Below are 11,956 nucleotides of genomic sequence, written 5' to 3' on the forward strand. Positions count from 1 at the left end.
GGTAGAGGACATCTGGGAGGAGATACAAGAAGGAGAGAGGGGGCCAGGAATGGAAGCTAGATCTCCTCAGTAACAGGACAGAGCCTTATCTGCTAGGCCGTTCTTCCTCTCCACCACCTTTCGTCCTCCTTCCCCCACCCACTGAGGACAGAACCCAAGCGTCTGACATGTGTGAAAAACCTGCCATTGGATTTAGTGAGCTTTTGATCGGGCCCTTTGCCCCTCCCAGCCCCAAGACCAGCAGTTGGAAGGACAGAGCCATGTTTTACTGCAGACACTTGTGGAATTGCTGGAGTGGGTTAGAGCCATGGGCCAGCTCCCTTAATGTCCTGTCTCTAGCATCGCGGGATGTGATCATTAACACTAATGAACGCCACTGTTTCCCGGTGTGAAATGGGGCCCTGACCACTGGGCACCAGCGCGTGCCTGGGGCCGCAAGCCACGGGAGGCGCCCTGCCGGTCCCTGGCTCTGGCCATTTCGCCACCCCAAGCACGGCGGCACGCCACAGGGGGCGCTCTGCCGCTCGCTGGTCCCGCGGCTCCGGTGGACCTCCTGCAGACGTGGCTGCGGAGGGTCTGCTGGTCCCATGGCTCCGGTGGACCTCCCGTAGACGTGCCACCGGAGCCACCGGCCGCCCTCCCGGCAACCGGCAGAGCTCCCCGCTCCCCCCCCCCGGCATGCCGCCCCAAGCACGCGCTTAGCGTGCTGCGGCCTGGAGCCGGCCCTGCTGCCAGGGGCGGCAAAAAAGCTAGAGCCGCCCCTGCTGGGCACAAACCATTGATGGGTTGCACTACTGCTCAAGCAGGTCACTCGTTAGCCGAAAACCGCCCCCAGCCTCTGTTACGAGTAACAACAGTTACAAGGCTGTGATCGCCGAGAACCAGGCATCATAACGCGGAATCTTTCATCCCCTCCGTCCCACCTGGATACCAGTTTAAGACAAAACAAAGGCAATCAGGTCATCAGGCTGCTCGGAGAGACAGCTCAACCACCAGCCCGTCAGGGTGAGAAAGAAATTCACTCCTCGATTGCTTGTGTTGTGGCGGGCGGGAGCTGTCTGCTGGTTCCTTCGGTGCAGGCTGCTTTAAGCAGCAGCAATAGGAGAGACAGTTGGTAAAAGCTTGTAACACAGCCCGGAGAGCTTCCTTTATTAAGCTGTTTTCAAAAATAAATAGCAGGTCCCTTAATGCTGACAGAGCTCGGGGGGCTAGGAACTGTCTGTCTGGCACCGCGGAACAGCTGAGAGACGGAGGCATTTCGCTGGTTAGTGTTAAAGAAAAAGTGATGTCATCAGCACCAGAGGAATTGAAAACAATCCATGTCTAACTAGCTACAAATCAGCCCTAGTTTTGCTTTTCTAATCCCAATCGACCTGCAGTTCTCCTACAATAAAGCACTGCACTGTTAAGGAACCAGTGTCCGGGCTGGAGCCACGTTAGTGCTAGACTCTATCATAAGCAGGTGTAGATTTCCCTGAGTAATTAGGGGAGGATGGGACTTTGGAGCCCAGAGGCAATTAAATAATTAGACTTGTCTTTTTGCTGCAAAGTATTTTCTTCACCTGCTTTTCCAGTCTATTGCATCTTCTCTACCGCCTCACCCCAGATTAGATCACAAAAGGCAGATCCAGTTATAGGCAGGGCAATCTGTTGAATCCATCATCTCTATCGCGCCCTAAAGTCCTCCAGAGTGGACTAAATAGTCTAAATAGGCAATACAGAATTATTATCTTCATTGTGCAGATGAGAAAACTGAGGTCAGCAGGAATTAAATGACTTGCCCAAGGTCACACAGGGAGTCAGTGGCAGAGCCAAGAATTGAACCCAGCTCTTCTGCGTCTTAATGCAGCACCTTCCCATAACCACAGGACCATGCATAACCCTCAGGGCAAGAGCTCACCTTCTTTCCAGAAGTTACAGGCTTGCTCAGGAGATAATAACAGATTTTGATTTACCAGACTTTCGAGATCTGCACGGAAAGGCAGCAGCGCGCCAGCACCAATACTTGCTGTATGTTGCCAAAGATTATTTTACTTTTGTCGAGCTGACACCAGTCCCACGCTGGTCACTGCAGCTCGCTCTCTCTGCTCTGCTCTGCTCTCCCCAAACTCCAGCCAATGACAGATGTCCCCTGCAGTGGCTTTATACGGTTTAATTTGCATCATCACGCCGTATACCGTTCACCTTTGTACAGGCTGATTTGTTCCCCCAGGAGCTGCATGCAGATAAACTTGAGGAGCTGGGACACTATGCTGAGCATCTGAGCACAGCAAACCCTCCAAGTGGGATCAGAGCAGGTAGACAAATTTGGATTTGCCTACACAAGGTGACACCAATTTAACTAAAGGTCTGATTTTAATCGGTTTTATTAAACCAGTGCAAAAGACCAGGTGGAATGGTGGGTCTTATTTCAGTTTAAACTAGGCTCATTTCGGTTTAGTTTACTGTGATTAGAAACAGGTTTAAACTAAACCAAGATAACCAATTTAAGAGGGTCTACACAGGCATTTGTGTCAGATTAATTAAACTGGTTTAAGTAAACCCGTTTAACTAAAGTAGTGCAAATGTCTGTGTAGATGAGGCAAAGAAAGAATGATGAGTTTTAGAACAATTTCAGGGGACGCTGTTTGTTTAACAAAGCACTGTGCTCTGTGGATGTTAATATTTAATTTTAAAAGCTTCTTCCAAAGCAGAGGACCCTTTTCAGAGGTTCTTTTCAGATACTCCCTCGCCCTTTTGGCATTCATTTAAATGCTAGCCATTAAAATATGTATGAGCATGATAGAAGGTATTGATCTTATTAGAGACACCCGTCAAAATTGGATAAACCCTTATTCATTTACAGAGGGTCCCGCCACACCCAAACTTGTGTGGGGTTGAATATGTAGACACATGTCGCATATATTCTGTATATAATGTGTTTATATTCCCTGCACTGGTAAGTAAGTGTGTTTGTGTGCTCAAAATGTATCAATATATATATGTATGTGTGTGTATGATGTTTATGTATATAGATGTACAAACATGTAATGAATGTCCTGTATATGTTCATAAGTGACTGTATATAATATTATAGAGGGTTTACGTGTACACATCCATGTTTGATGGATGGATGTATTTGTACACACATCTAGTTAAGAGTTTATACCCACACGTGAAAGGAATCTATACCTATTACTATATAGTAACATTATATGGACGCACTGTGCACCAAAATGTATATTTCTTCCTGCATGTGAGTTTTCCTTCATCAGGTCATTTCTCCCTTAACACAATAGATCTGAGAGTTTATAACTCTCTGATTACATACATACAATGGTGATTCAACCCATTTTAAATGATTTTGGGGTTAAATTTTTTCAAACATCCATTTGTGTACATGTTGAATGGTTAAAACTTAACAATAGTTTTATTGTTTCCCCTCTTGCCTCATTGAATTAAAAAACAAGCTCAGCAGCGGTACCATCATTTCCTTCTTGCGTTCAGGTGCTGCAGCTGTCTCCAGAATTACTTGGAGGAGGGGGATCAATTCTGCAAATAAAATCAATTATTTATTTTGCTTAATATAGTTCAAAACCTAACGAGCTCTGGGCGGAAAGGACTAGCAGAAACAGATCGAGAGAGATGGAGCTAAAAGACTTTATGCAAACACATGCGTGGAGGTGAGGTTGATCACGATCGGTTCTCACTGAGGCTACATCAAATCATCTGCATGTTTATTTTTCTTTTAAAAGAGTTTAAGCCATTCAAAACAGCAAACTCGTCTCAGATAATCTAGTCCAGCCCCCTCCTTTGTTTCTCTCCACACTGAAGTGCTTAGAAGCTATTTGCATTCAATTAGTGCACAACAAATAGATTCACTAAACATGGAATGTGGGGGAGGAGGGCGGAGAGTTGAAAGATGGCACATGGACAGGGAAACATATTGACATGATAAATATTGCATTGGGTTTGGTGGGAATCCCTACAGCTTTAACACACTCAGAATATGCAGGAGGTGGGAGAGGCTAGGCGCGCTCCCTGCCGCATCGGGAGCGCGCACTGACTCTCCAACCCAGCAGCAATTTTAAAAAGGGAGGGGGCTGAGGGGGGGATCAGGCATCAGGATAGTGGGACTCGCAGCCTGGGCAGCTCAAAGCTCAAAAAATGTGTGTTGCCTCTGCGATTGCAAAATTAAAGCCAGACACCACCAGAAGCAACAGATCCACAGCTGTCCACCCATCTCTGGGGCTCCCTGTACTTCCCAACTAAATGCCTGGAGTTCAGTCTGGCTTCTGCAGCTGGGTGCTTTCCTGGAAGCTGCCCCCATAGATCTGCACTCCAGATCCCAAGCTGAGCAGGTAAGGCTGGGCAAACTTCACCTGGGCGTAGGACGTTAGCTGGAGGAGATCCCTTTCCTTTTTGGCTTTGGGAGCTGCTTGCAGTTCTGCCGATTGTGGTAGCTTTTGTGTGCCACGCGTGGCATGGTTGTAAAGGCAGGGCAGGATGGACTAGCAGTGTATATTTCAAAGAAGGGACCGCAGGTACAAACAGCTTTGCTGGCGGAAAAAGAAAATGATCTCTTCTGATGCTATGGTAGATAGGATCCTTTTTCCCGTGCAGTCAATGGGAGTTGTGCCATGGGCTCCAGTGGGGCCCGAGTTTAGCCCCAAATGGTAGATCTGTCTGTTTCTAGCTGGGGTGTTTGTCTTCGCATCTGAAGCAGGGAAGCAGCAGGGGTATATGGCAGAAATGCTAATGATTCCCTAGCTTTCTGATCCGCAGCCTTTCCCAAATAGGGGAAATTAACAGTGGGGAAACTATAGGTTATTAGGATAAATCTGAGCGTGGTTTTACACAGGAGGTTTTAGATAGATAAGGATCTTTCCTTATTCATGTCTTTGTGGGCAGCATGCTTTTTATTGTCAAAGTTTATAATCGTTGCTTTATCAATTGTTCTGTTATCAGTCTAAGACAGCGCTTTTTGGAGAATGTATTTCTTCTCCTGGGAGCTTTCTCATGGTGTTCAGTGCCACGCATCTTCAGGACCAATTCAACAGGAAAGTCTAAGAAAGGGATGCCGGGGCTTTTAAAAGGAAAAGCCGGATCGTGTATATTTCTAACGCAATTTAAAAACTGCACAGAGCTGTCTGAGTTTCGGGTGTGCCGGAAACGTGGTTCCATGCAACTTCCAAACGGCATGCGATCCGATGAAAGAACAGAGAAATAGGCAGAAAGAAAACGAATTGAAACAAAGATTTGTTGGCTCTTAGCTCTGGATTGGGTGTGTTACTGCTTAGGCTAATGTTATCTTACGCATCACACATGTCCAGGGGTCCGCTTGTGCAGCGCGCTGTCCCCTGAGCACGGAGCTCTCGCTACCTTGGGTTTTCCGTCGGGAGCAGAGCGCTGCTTCCTGTTCTCCCTGGGTTAAGGGGAAAGCGGAGGGACCAGGCTGCTCCCAAGCCAGAGAGCGCAGTTGTGTCTCCGAGGCTAGGAGCGGGTGGGGTAATCGTGCCTGTCTCTCTCTCTAGCTGCAGGAGGAAGATGGATCCGTTGCTCTGGCTGTGGATCGCAGCTTTCCTGGAGGTGAGCCAGGGCTGCCCGGAGCCCTGCTCCTGTGTGGACAAATACGCCCATCAGTTCGCAGACTGCGCTTACAAAGATCTGCAGGCAGTCCCAGTGGGTCTGCCCTCCAATGTGACCACCCTCAGCCTGTCCGCCAACAAGATCACCTCCTTGCAGAAGAGCTCCTTCGTGGAGGTCACCCAGGTCACCTCGCTGTGGCTGGCTCACAACGAGATCAGCTCCATCGAGGAGAGCACCTTCGCCATCCTGGTGCAGCTGAAGAACCTAGACATCAGCTACAACCAGATCATAGACTTCCCCTGGGGGGATCTGTACAACCTCAGTGCCCTGCAGCTGCTCAAGATGAACAACAACCACATGGTGAAGCTGCCCTGGGAGGCCTTCCACACCCTGAAAGACCTGAGGTCCCTGCGCATCAACAACAACAAGTTCACCACCATCGCCGAGGGCACTTTCGATTCTCTGACTTCCCTGTCTCACCTGCAGATCTACAACAACCCCTTCAACTGCACCTGCAGGCTCCTGTGGCTGAAGAGCTGGGCTGAGAACACCCTGATCTCCATCCCCGAGAGGAACTCCATCAGCTGTGCAGCCCCCGACAGCCTCCGAGGCGTCCCCCTGGGGAGGATCCCTGATCTACAGTGCGCGCCTCCCTCCGTGCAACTGACCTACCACCCCAACCTGGACAACACCGAGCTCTATGACGGGTTCACGCTCCTGCTGCACTGCAGCGTCAGGGGCAGCCCCCAGCCGGAGGTCAGCTGGAAGGTGCAGACCGCCAGCCAAATCCTGGAGATAAAGGGGCCCAGCGTGGAGAGGGCTGGGAACGAGCTACCGTCTGACAGCTCCAAGCAGGGCGCAGGGCGCTTCCTGGTCTACGGGAACGGCACTCTGGTCATCCCCCACCTGAGCAAGCGTGAGGAAGGGACCTACACCTGCCTGGCCACCAATGAGCTGGGCAGCAACCAGACCTCGGTCAACGTGGCTGTGGCTGGGGCCCAGAAATACCCCGCCCACCCCATGGAAGATCCCCTGGCCGGCAAAGCGCAGCCGGGCGAGAGGAAGCCGGGCCCTAAGGGCTCCAAGAACAGCGTTCTCGGCCCCGACGAGAGGCCCAAACCCCTCAGCCCCACCTGGCACAGCTCCCACTCGCCGGGCCTGGAGCAGGTCCCCTCCAAGCGGCCCCCCTTCGAGAAGAATTGCGGCTCCAGCGCCTACACCCAGTACGTCTCCAACCATGCCTTCAACCAGAGCGGCCAGCTGAAGCAGCACACCTTCGACCTGGGCGTCATCGCGCTGGACGTGTCGGAGAAGGAGGCCAAGGTGCAGCTCACCCCCTTCTACGGCCAGCCGGAAAAAGCCCACCTGCGGGCGCTCTACCTGTGCGCAGAGAGCGGCCAGGGCCACTCCATGGTGCAGTGGTCCAGGATCGAGGAAGGAGTGAACTCCTACTGGTTCCAGGGCTTGACCCCAGGCACCAACTACTCGGTCTGCCTGACCTACCTGGGGGAAGACTGCCAGGTGCAAGTAGTCTTCACCACCAAGAAGGAGATCCCCTCCCTCATCATCATCGTGGTGGTCAGCATCTTCCTGCTGGCCCTGGCCACCGTCCCCCTGCTGGGGGCCACCTGCTGCCATCTGCTCGCCAAGTATCAGGGCAAAACTTACAAACTCATCATGAAAGCCCAGAACCCGGACCAGATGGAGAAGCACATAGCGGCCGATTTCGACCCGCGGGCCTCTTACCTGGAGTCGGAAAAGAACTACAACCCAAGTGAGGCGGAGGATGGTGAAGAGGAGCGGGAGGCGGAGGGGGAGAGGGAGATGGAGCGAGACGAGAGCCTGGTGGCCGAGTCCATCGCGGAGTCCCAATCCAAAGCCAACCCGGAGGAGTTTGAGGTGGGGTCCGAATACAGCGACAGGCTGCCCCTGGGGGCCGAGGCTGTGAACATCTCCCAAGAGATCAATGGGAACTACAGGCAGCCAGCTCGCTGATCCGACCCCTGGCCACCTCCCAGCCACCGCCCCAACCAGTATATCGTATAATACAGTAAGATACAAACTCGAGGTGGGACCTGAGCCATTCACTGGTTGATCAGCTACATCCTTCCAAAGACACTTCTGCCAACAGCCCAGCGTGGAGGGAACCCAACAGAATTCAAATCCCAGCCCGTTTTTCTGGCCTCACTAAGCACTTCAGGGTGGGGTCGATTTTTTAAACAAAATAGGTGGAATGAATTGGCCTGTAAAAAGTTTTTAACACACTATTTGAAATACAAAGTTTTAAAACAAAACAAAACCATCTTCTCCCAACATATTAATCCGAAACGGAGGCTGTGGTCTTTTTTAAAAGCTATATTGGTTTGTTACTATTAAAATACAATGAATTGACTATTTCCCCCTCTTTCACATAAAAAAATTCGAAGATATCCTGAGTTAATTTCATCAAGGCCAGTTGTCAATTTCAAGCGTGAGTGATGTCAATTTCAGAGAGTTTCTGTGCTGGACAGCTCCCATCGCCCTCCCACGCCAATGCAAACAGCTGTGCCCTTCCCACGCTGGGATGTATAAATCCGTGTATGGGGAGGATGGGTGAGTGGGTAACTGAAACCCACACCAGTCCTGACTATCCGATCAAAGATACACAAGCTGATCTAGCGGCTCACCTGTACCTAGACAATGTTAATGGAACCGTGCTGTAGAATTTAAGATGTGTGTGTGACTTGGTCCTCTCTTAACTTGTGGGTGCTTCTCATTTCTTTAGAGGTAGAAAAGGGAGTGTGGAATAACACCACCTCTGATCTTTGTTGTCCCTTTTTCCCAGACCTTCTGGGAGGCATGTGACTCACTGAGATTTCCTAGATGTTTATTGAGTAGAGTAGCGTGCTTATAGAGAAATGTATGTACCCTTGATGTGAGTCTGTGATGTTTAAAGGGGAACGGGAAATGATAGGAAACTTTTGTCGTGGAATTGAGAAAAATCTGAAATGTAATTGCAGCAGGTGCATTTGTGGGTTATTTTTTGCCTCTGTATTAAAAAACCACCAAAAATCAAAATGAATCAGCACAACTGTCCCCGAGGCGGAGAAAGATTGTTTGGTAATTGATTGTTAAATACTTTCAAAAGCAACCTTGAAAACAAACGGAACCATACCCTTTTCTAAGCGCTTCTGTATGTGAAGAGTCAATAAAACAGATTTAAAATGGACTCTTTGCCCATTATTTATGGGGGGGGATAGAGGTAGATTAATGGAAAATCAAATCCATATTTCAGTTTAACTTAAAAAACTGTAGTATAATTATTTTCCCTACAATATTCTCCTTTGTCTTAAACTGGAATTTTATTTTTCAGCTGCAGTTCTTTTTAAAATTGTGGTTGTGATCATTCTAATTTCTCCTAAGGGATTTTTTCCCTCGTGGTTTTGTTTGTTTTTGTACCATTTTCTTTCTCTTTAAAGAGTTCGGGGTCGTCGTTAGAGGTGGCAGTTTCAGGGAATTCTAGAATTAGTTACCCAGGTTTCTGAATTACAAAGAGACAGCCTGCTTTGTTTCACAGGTACCTTTTGTCTGTGTTTACCTTTACGAGCACAAGGACATTTGGAGAGTTGATTTGATCGCCAATAACGTTTTGCTTTGTTTCGCGAAGTAATTTAAAAGAAACCCGAGACACAAAATACTGGGAATGAAATAACCCTAACCCCGATCCCAACAATAAATTCGTCTACGATGCAGGGAAAGCGCTGAGAAAGTTGTTACATGGATGAAGCAAGAATAAAACTAGACTGGCCACCACCAGCTTCGCGTATGTTCAAATAAGGTAGGTGCTTGCAGGGGGGGAGAGACTGACTGACTCCAACACACAGGCCAGGGTAATATTTAACTACAGCCCCTTTACTGCTGATGCAGCCCCTAAAGTATCCGTATGAAGATCTATGTACTGTGTGTCTAGAGGTAAGTGCTTCGTGTGTGTCTGAAGATGTGTGTCAAATACACACATGCACGTTGTTTATGTAGGTATATGTGTATACTCTGTGCGTGTGCGCGTAGATAAATATACACCCCAATTATTTATAACCATGCATCTATTTTATGAAATAAGGGGAATGCCCGTACTTCCGCGGTGTGGATATATACACAGGCAGATATATAATACGTGTGCGTGTGTGTGTTTTGCTCGTGTAGATACTACATATACTCCGTGTGTGTGCAGATATAGACACACATGCATCTACACCCTGACGCATCAGCTTTGTGAATAAAGGTAAATGTGTGTACGTTGTGTGTGGATATATACACAAATTATTTATATAGGTGTTTTGTTCGTGTAGATAAATGTATATACTCTGTGTGTGTAGATATAGACACACACACACAGTGAATACAGGTAAATGTACTTTGGGTGTCTGAACACATACACAGATTATTTATACACACATTTTGCCTATGTAAATAAAAGTATGTACTCTAGGTGGGCGTGCGCACACATGCACACAATTACTTTGTAAATAAAGATAACTGTTTATATTTGAATGTGTTTGTAGACCTACACACCCACATTATGTGTACTCACGTTTTATGTATGTAGGTCAACGCGCATACTTTGAGTGCAGCTATGATTATTTAGACACGCACGTTAACAATATACCGTATATAGACGCATAGGTCCGCTGTAACATACTTTGCAAACACGCATATAGTGGGTGTGTATGTAAGATTCTAGGTAAGCCCAAGGAACCGTGCACTCCTGTGCGCGGTGTGAGTGGGGAGAGTTGGTCCTTCTGTTTTATTTGAACCCCGATGTAAAGATTCCAGCTTCCTGTGCCCCTGGTCCGCTGATCTTCAGGAAGTAGCGGGCTTACTCTGACTCCTAAAACAGCCACCCGCGCCCCAACACAGAACTAGACCCTCCCCGCCCTTCCTGGGACAGGACTGGAGCTTTCCCCTGGCGTTTCAGCTGAGGGAGACGCACCCTCCCAGTGCGTACCCCTCGCAGGGTGTATTCCTGAACGCCAGGCTCTGTTCCAAACCACGCGTCTCTAACCCCTTGGCACTGTTGGGCACTCCGGAATCCCACAGTTTAGAAGCGCTACCGACCCCAGGGGCAACCAAAAGGAGCCCTCTGCCCATGTCGATTTCACCAGAAGGCGGGTAGGAAAGCAGCACAACCTGTGCGAACGAAGGACAGCAACTAGTCTCCATGTAAAACAAGGTGATTTCAGAGCTAGCAACGCCTAACATCCCCACCGAGGTGTTTGCAATCACCTTCCCCACCCGAATGGTTTTATTCAACAATTACACTAAGATCAGTGTTGGTTTTTTTTAAAATTGCTTTTATCATCTAGACTAGAGCTAGCCAGCGTTTGCTTTTGCACATAGGTATATATATCAAAGATTGTGTGCTTACATATATATTAACGCCTGTGTGTGTGTTAATGGGTAGGCATGTACACACACACACAGATATCTACCCATAAACATACTTGCATTCATAGACTGACAGGATCCACAGATTTTAAAGCGAGAAAGGATCATTATGATCATGTAGTCTGACCTCCTGTATCCCACAGACCCCAGAATTTCAAAAAAAGCAGAGGAGGAGAGAGAAATATCACACACATTCACAATCTGTGAATCCTGTGAATCTCAGAATGCATGTGTGTTTGTGTGTATATATATTTGTACACACAGAGGACAGAGAGACTATTCTATATTCATATGTTAGGATAATGTCCATATTTCATATAACTAAGCAAGTCCAAAATCTGTGAATAAAGCATGTTAACAAACCATTTTCAGGAACTTGTATTTGCCACCCTTCAGGAACAGGTACATTTTTTTTTTTTTTTAAATTTCAGCCTTTGTCAACATTAAGTTTTTTTTTCTAGACTGCTATATTGAAAGAAAGCAAACCTGGACTATAAAAATAAAAGACATAGTCAAGACAAAAGAATGGATGGATTAAATCTCTTTAAAATGGAGAATCATATGGTCCAGACTCTGCTCTTCAGAATGACTCTACTGTAAATTCATTAAAATCACTGGAATTAATCCTGATTTACACCAGTGTAACTGACCAGAAATTAGCCCCAAATATTTTCTCTGCCTTCAGCTATTAGGATGTGGCCACTTCAAAAGATATTAGGGATTCAGAATTCCCAGTACAGATCAATCCCCTTTTGTGAATACATTTTAATTGAGTTTCATGCCTTAAAACATACAAAGAATAAGGAAGTACAATCATTTCTGCATCCAATTAATTATGGAGTAATAGATTTTTCCCCTAATGTTTCTACAGGGAATCTAGTTATGATGAGAAAAACATTGGTGCTGGATTACACTGGAACTTTTCCCTTTTGGAGGGTATTAATTAGCATTTGGAGAGGGTAAA

At 47.4% G+C, this 11,956-nt stretch overlaps 1 protein-coding gene across 3 annotated transcripts; it reads left to right on the forward strand.

Annotated features, from left to right (window-relative positions):
• The first annotated feature begins 1,407 nt into the window (after window positions 1-1,407).
• LOC116820317 (immunoglobulin superfamily containing leucine-rich repeat protein 2) lies at window positions 1,408-8,776 on the forward strand. 3 transcript variants are annotated; one of them, XM_032772667.2, is made up of 3 exons: window positions 1,408-2,347; window positions 3,570-3,662; window positions 5,514-8,776. In XM_032772667.2, the coding sequence occupies exons 2-3, from the start codon at window positions 3,625-3,627 to the stop codon at window positions 7,561-7,563; spliced, it is 2,088 nt and encodes a 695-aa protein (XP_032628558.1). In that variant the 5' UTR covers window positions 1,408-2,347; window positions 3,570-3,624; the 3' UTR covers window positions 7,564-8,776. The 3 variants fall into 3 exon arrangements, with proteins under 3 accessions (XP_032628558.1, XP_032628560.1, XP_032628559.1); XM_032772669.2 differs by lacking the exons at window positions 1,408-2,347; window positions 3,570-3,662 and adding an exon at window positions 3,964-4,340; XM_032772668.2 differs by lacking the exons at window positions 1,408-2,347; window positions 3,570-3,662 and adding an exon at window positions 4,414-4,575.
• Window positions 8,777-11,956: the final 3,180 nt, after the last annotated feature.

The sequence above is a fragment of the Chelonoidis abingdonii genome, chromosome 9, assembly GCF_003597395.2.
Source record: "Chelonoidis abingdonii isolate Lonesome George chromosome 9, CheloAbing_2.0, whole genome shotgun sequence".
In the NCBI taxonomy this organism is placed as follows: Eukaryota; Metazoa; Chordata; order Testudines; family Testudinidae; genus Chelonoidis; species Chelonoidis abingdonii.

What these genes read in the sequence shown, in the direction of transcription:
- LOC116820317 (XM_032772667.2), top strand. Translation starts at nt 3,625, where the DNA reads ATGGAGCTAAAAGACTTTATGCAAACACATGCGTGGAG. An exon ending in ATGCAAACACATGCGTGGAG is followed by an intron (nt 3,663 to 5,513) that starts GTGAGGTTGATC and finishes CTCTCTCTCTAG; the next exon opens with CTGCAGGAGGAAGATGGATC.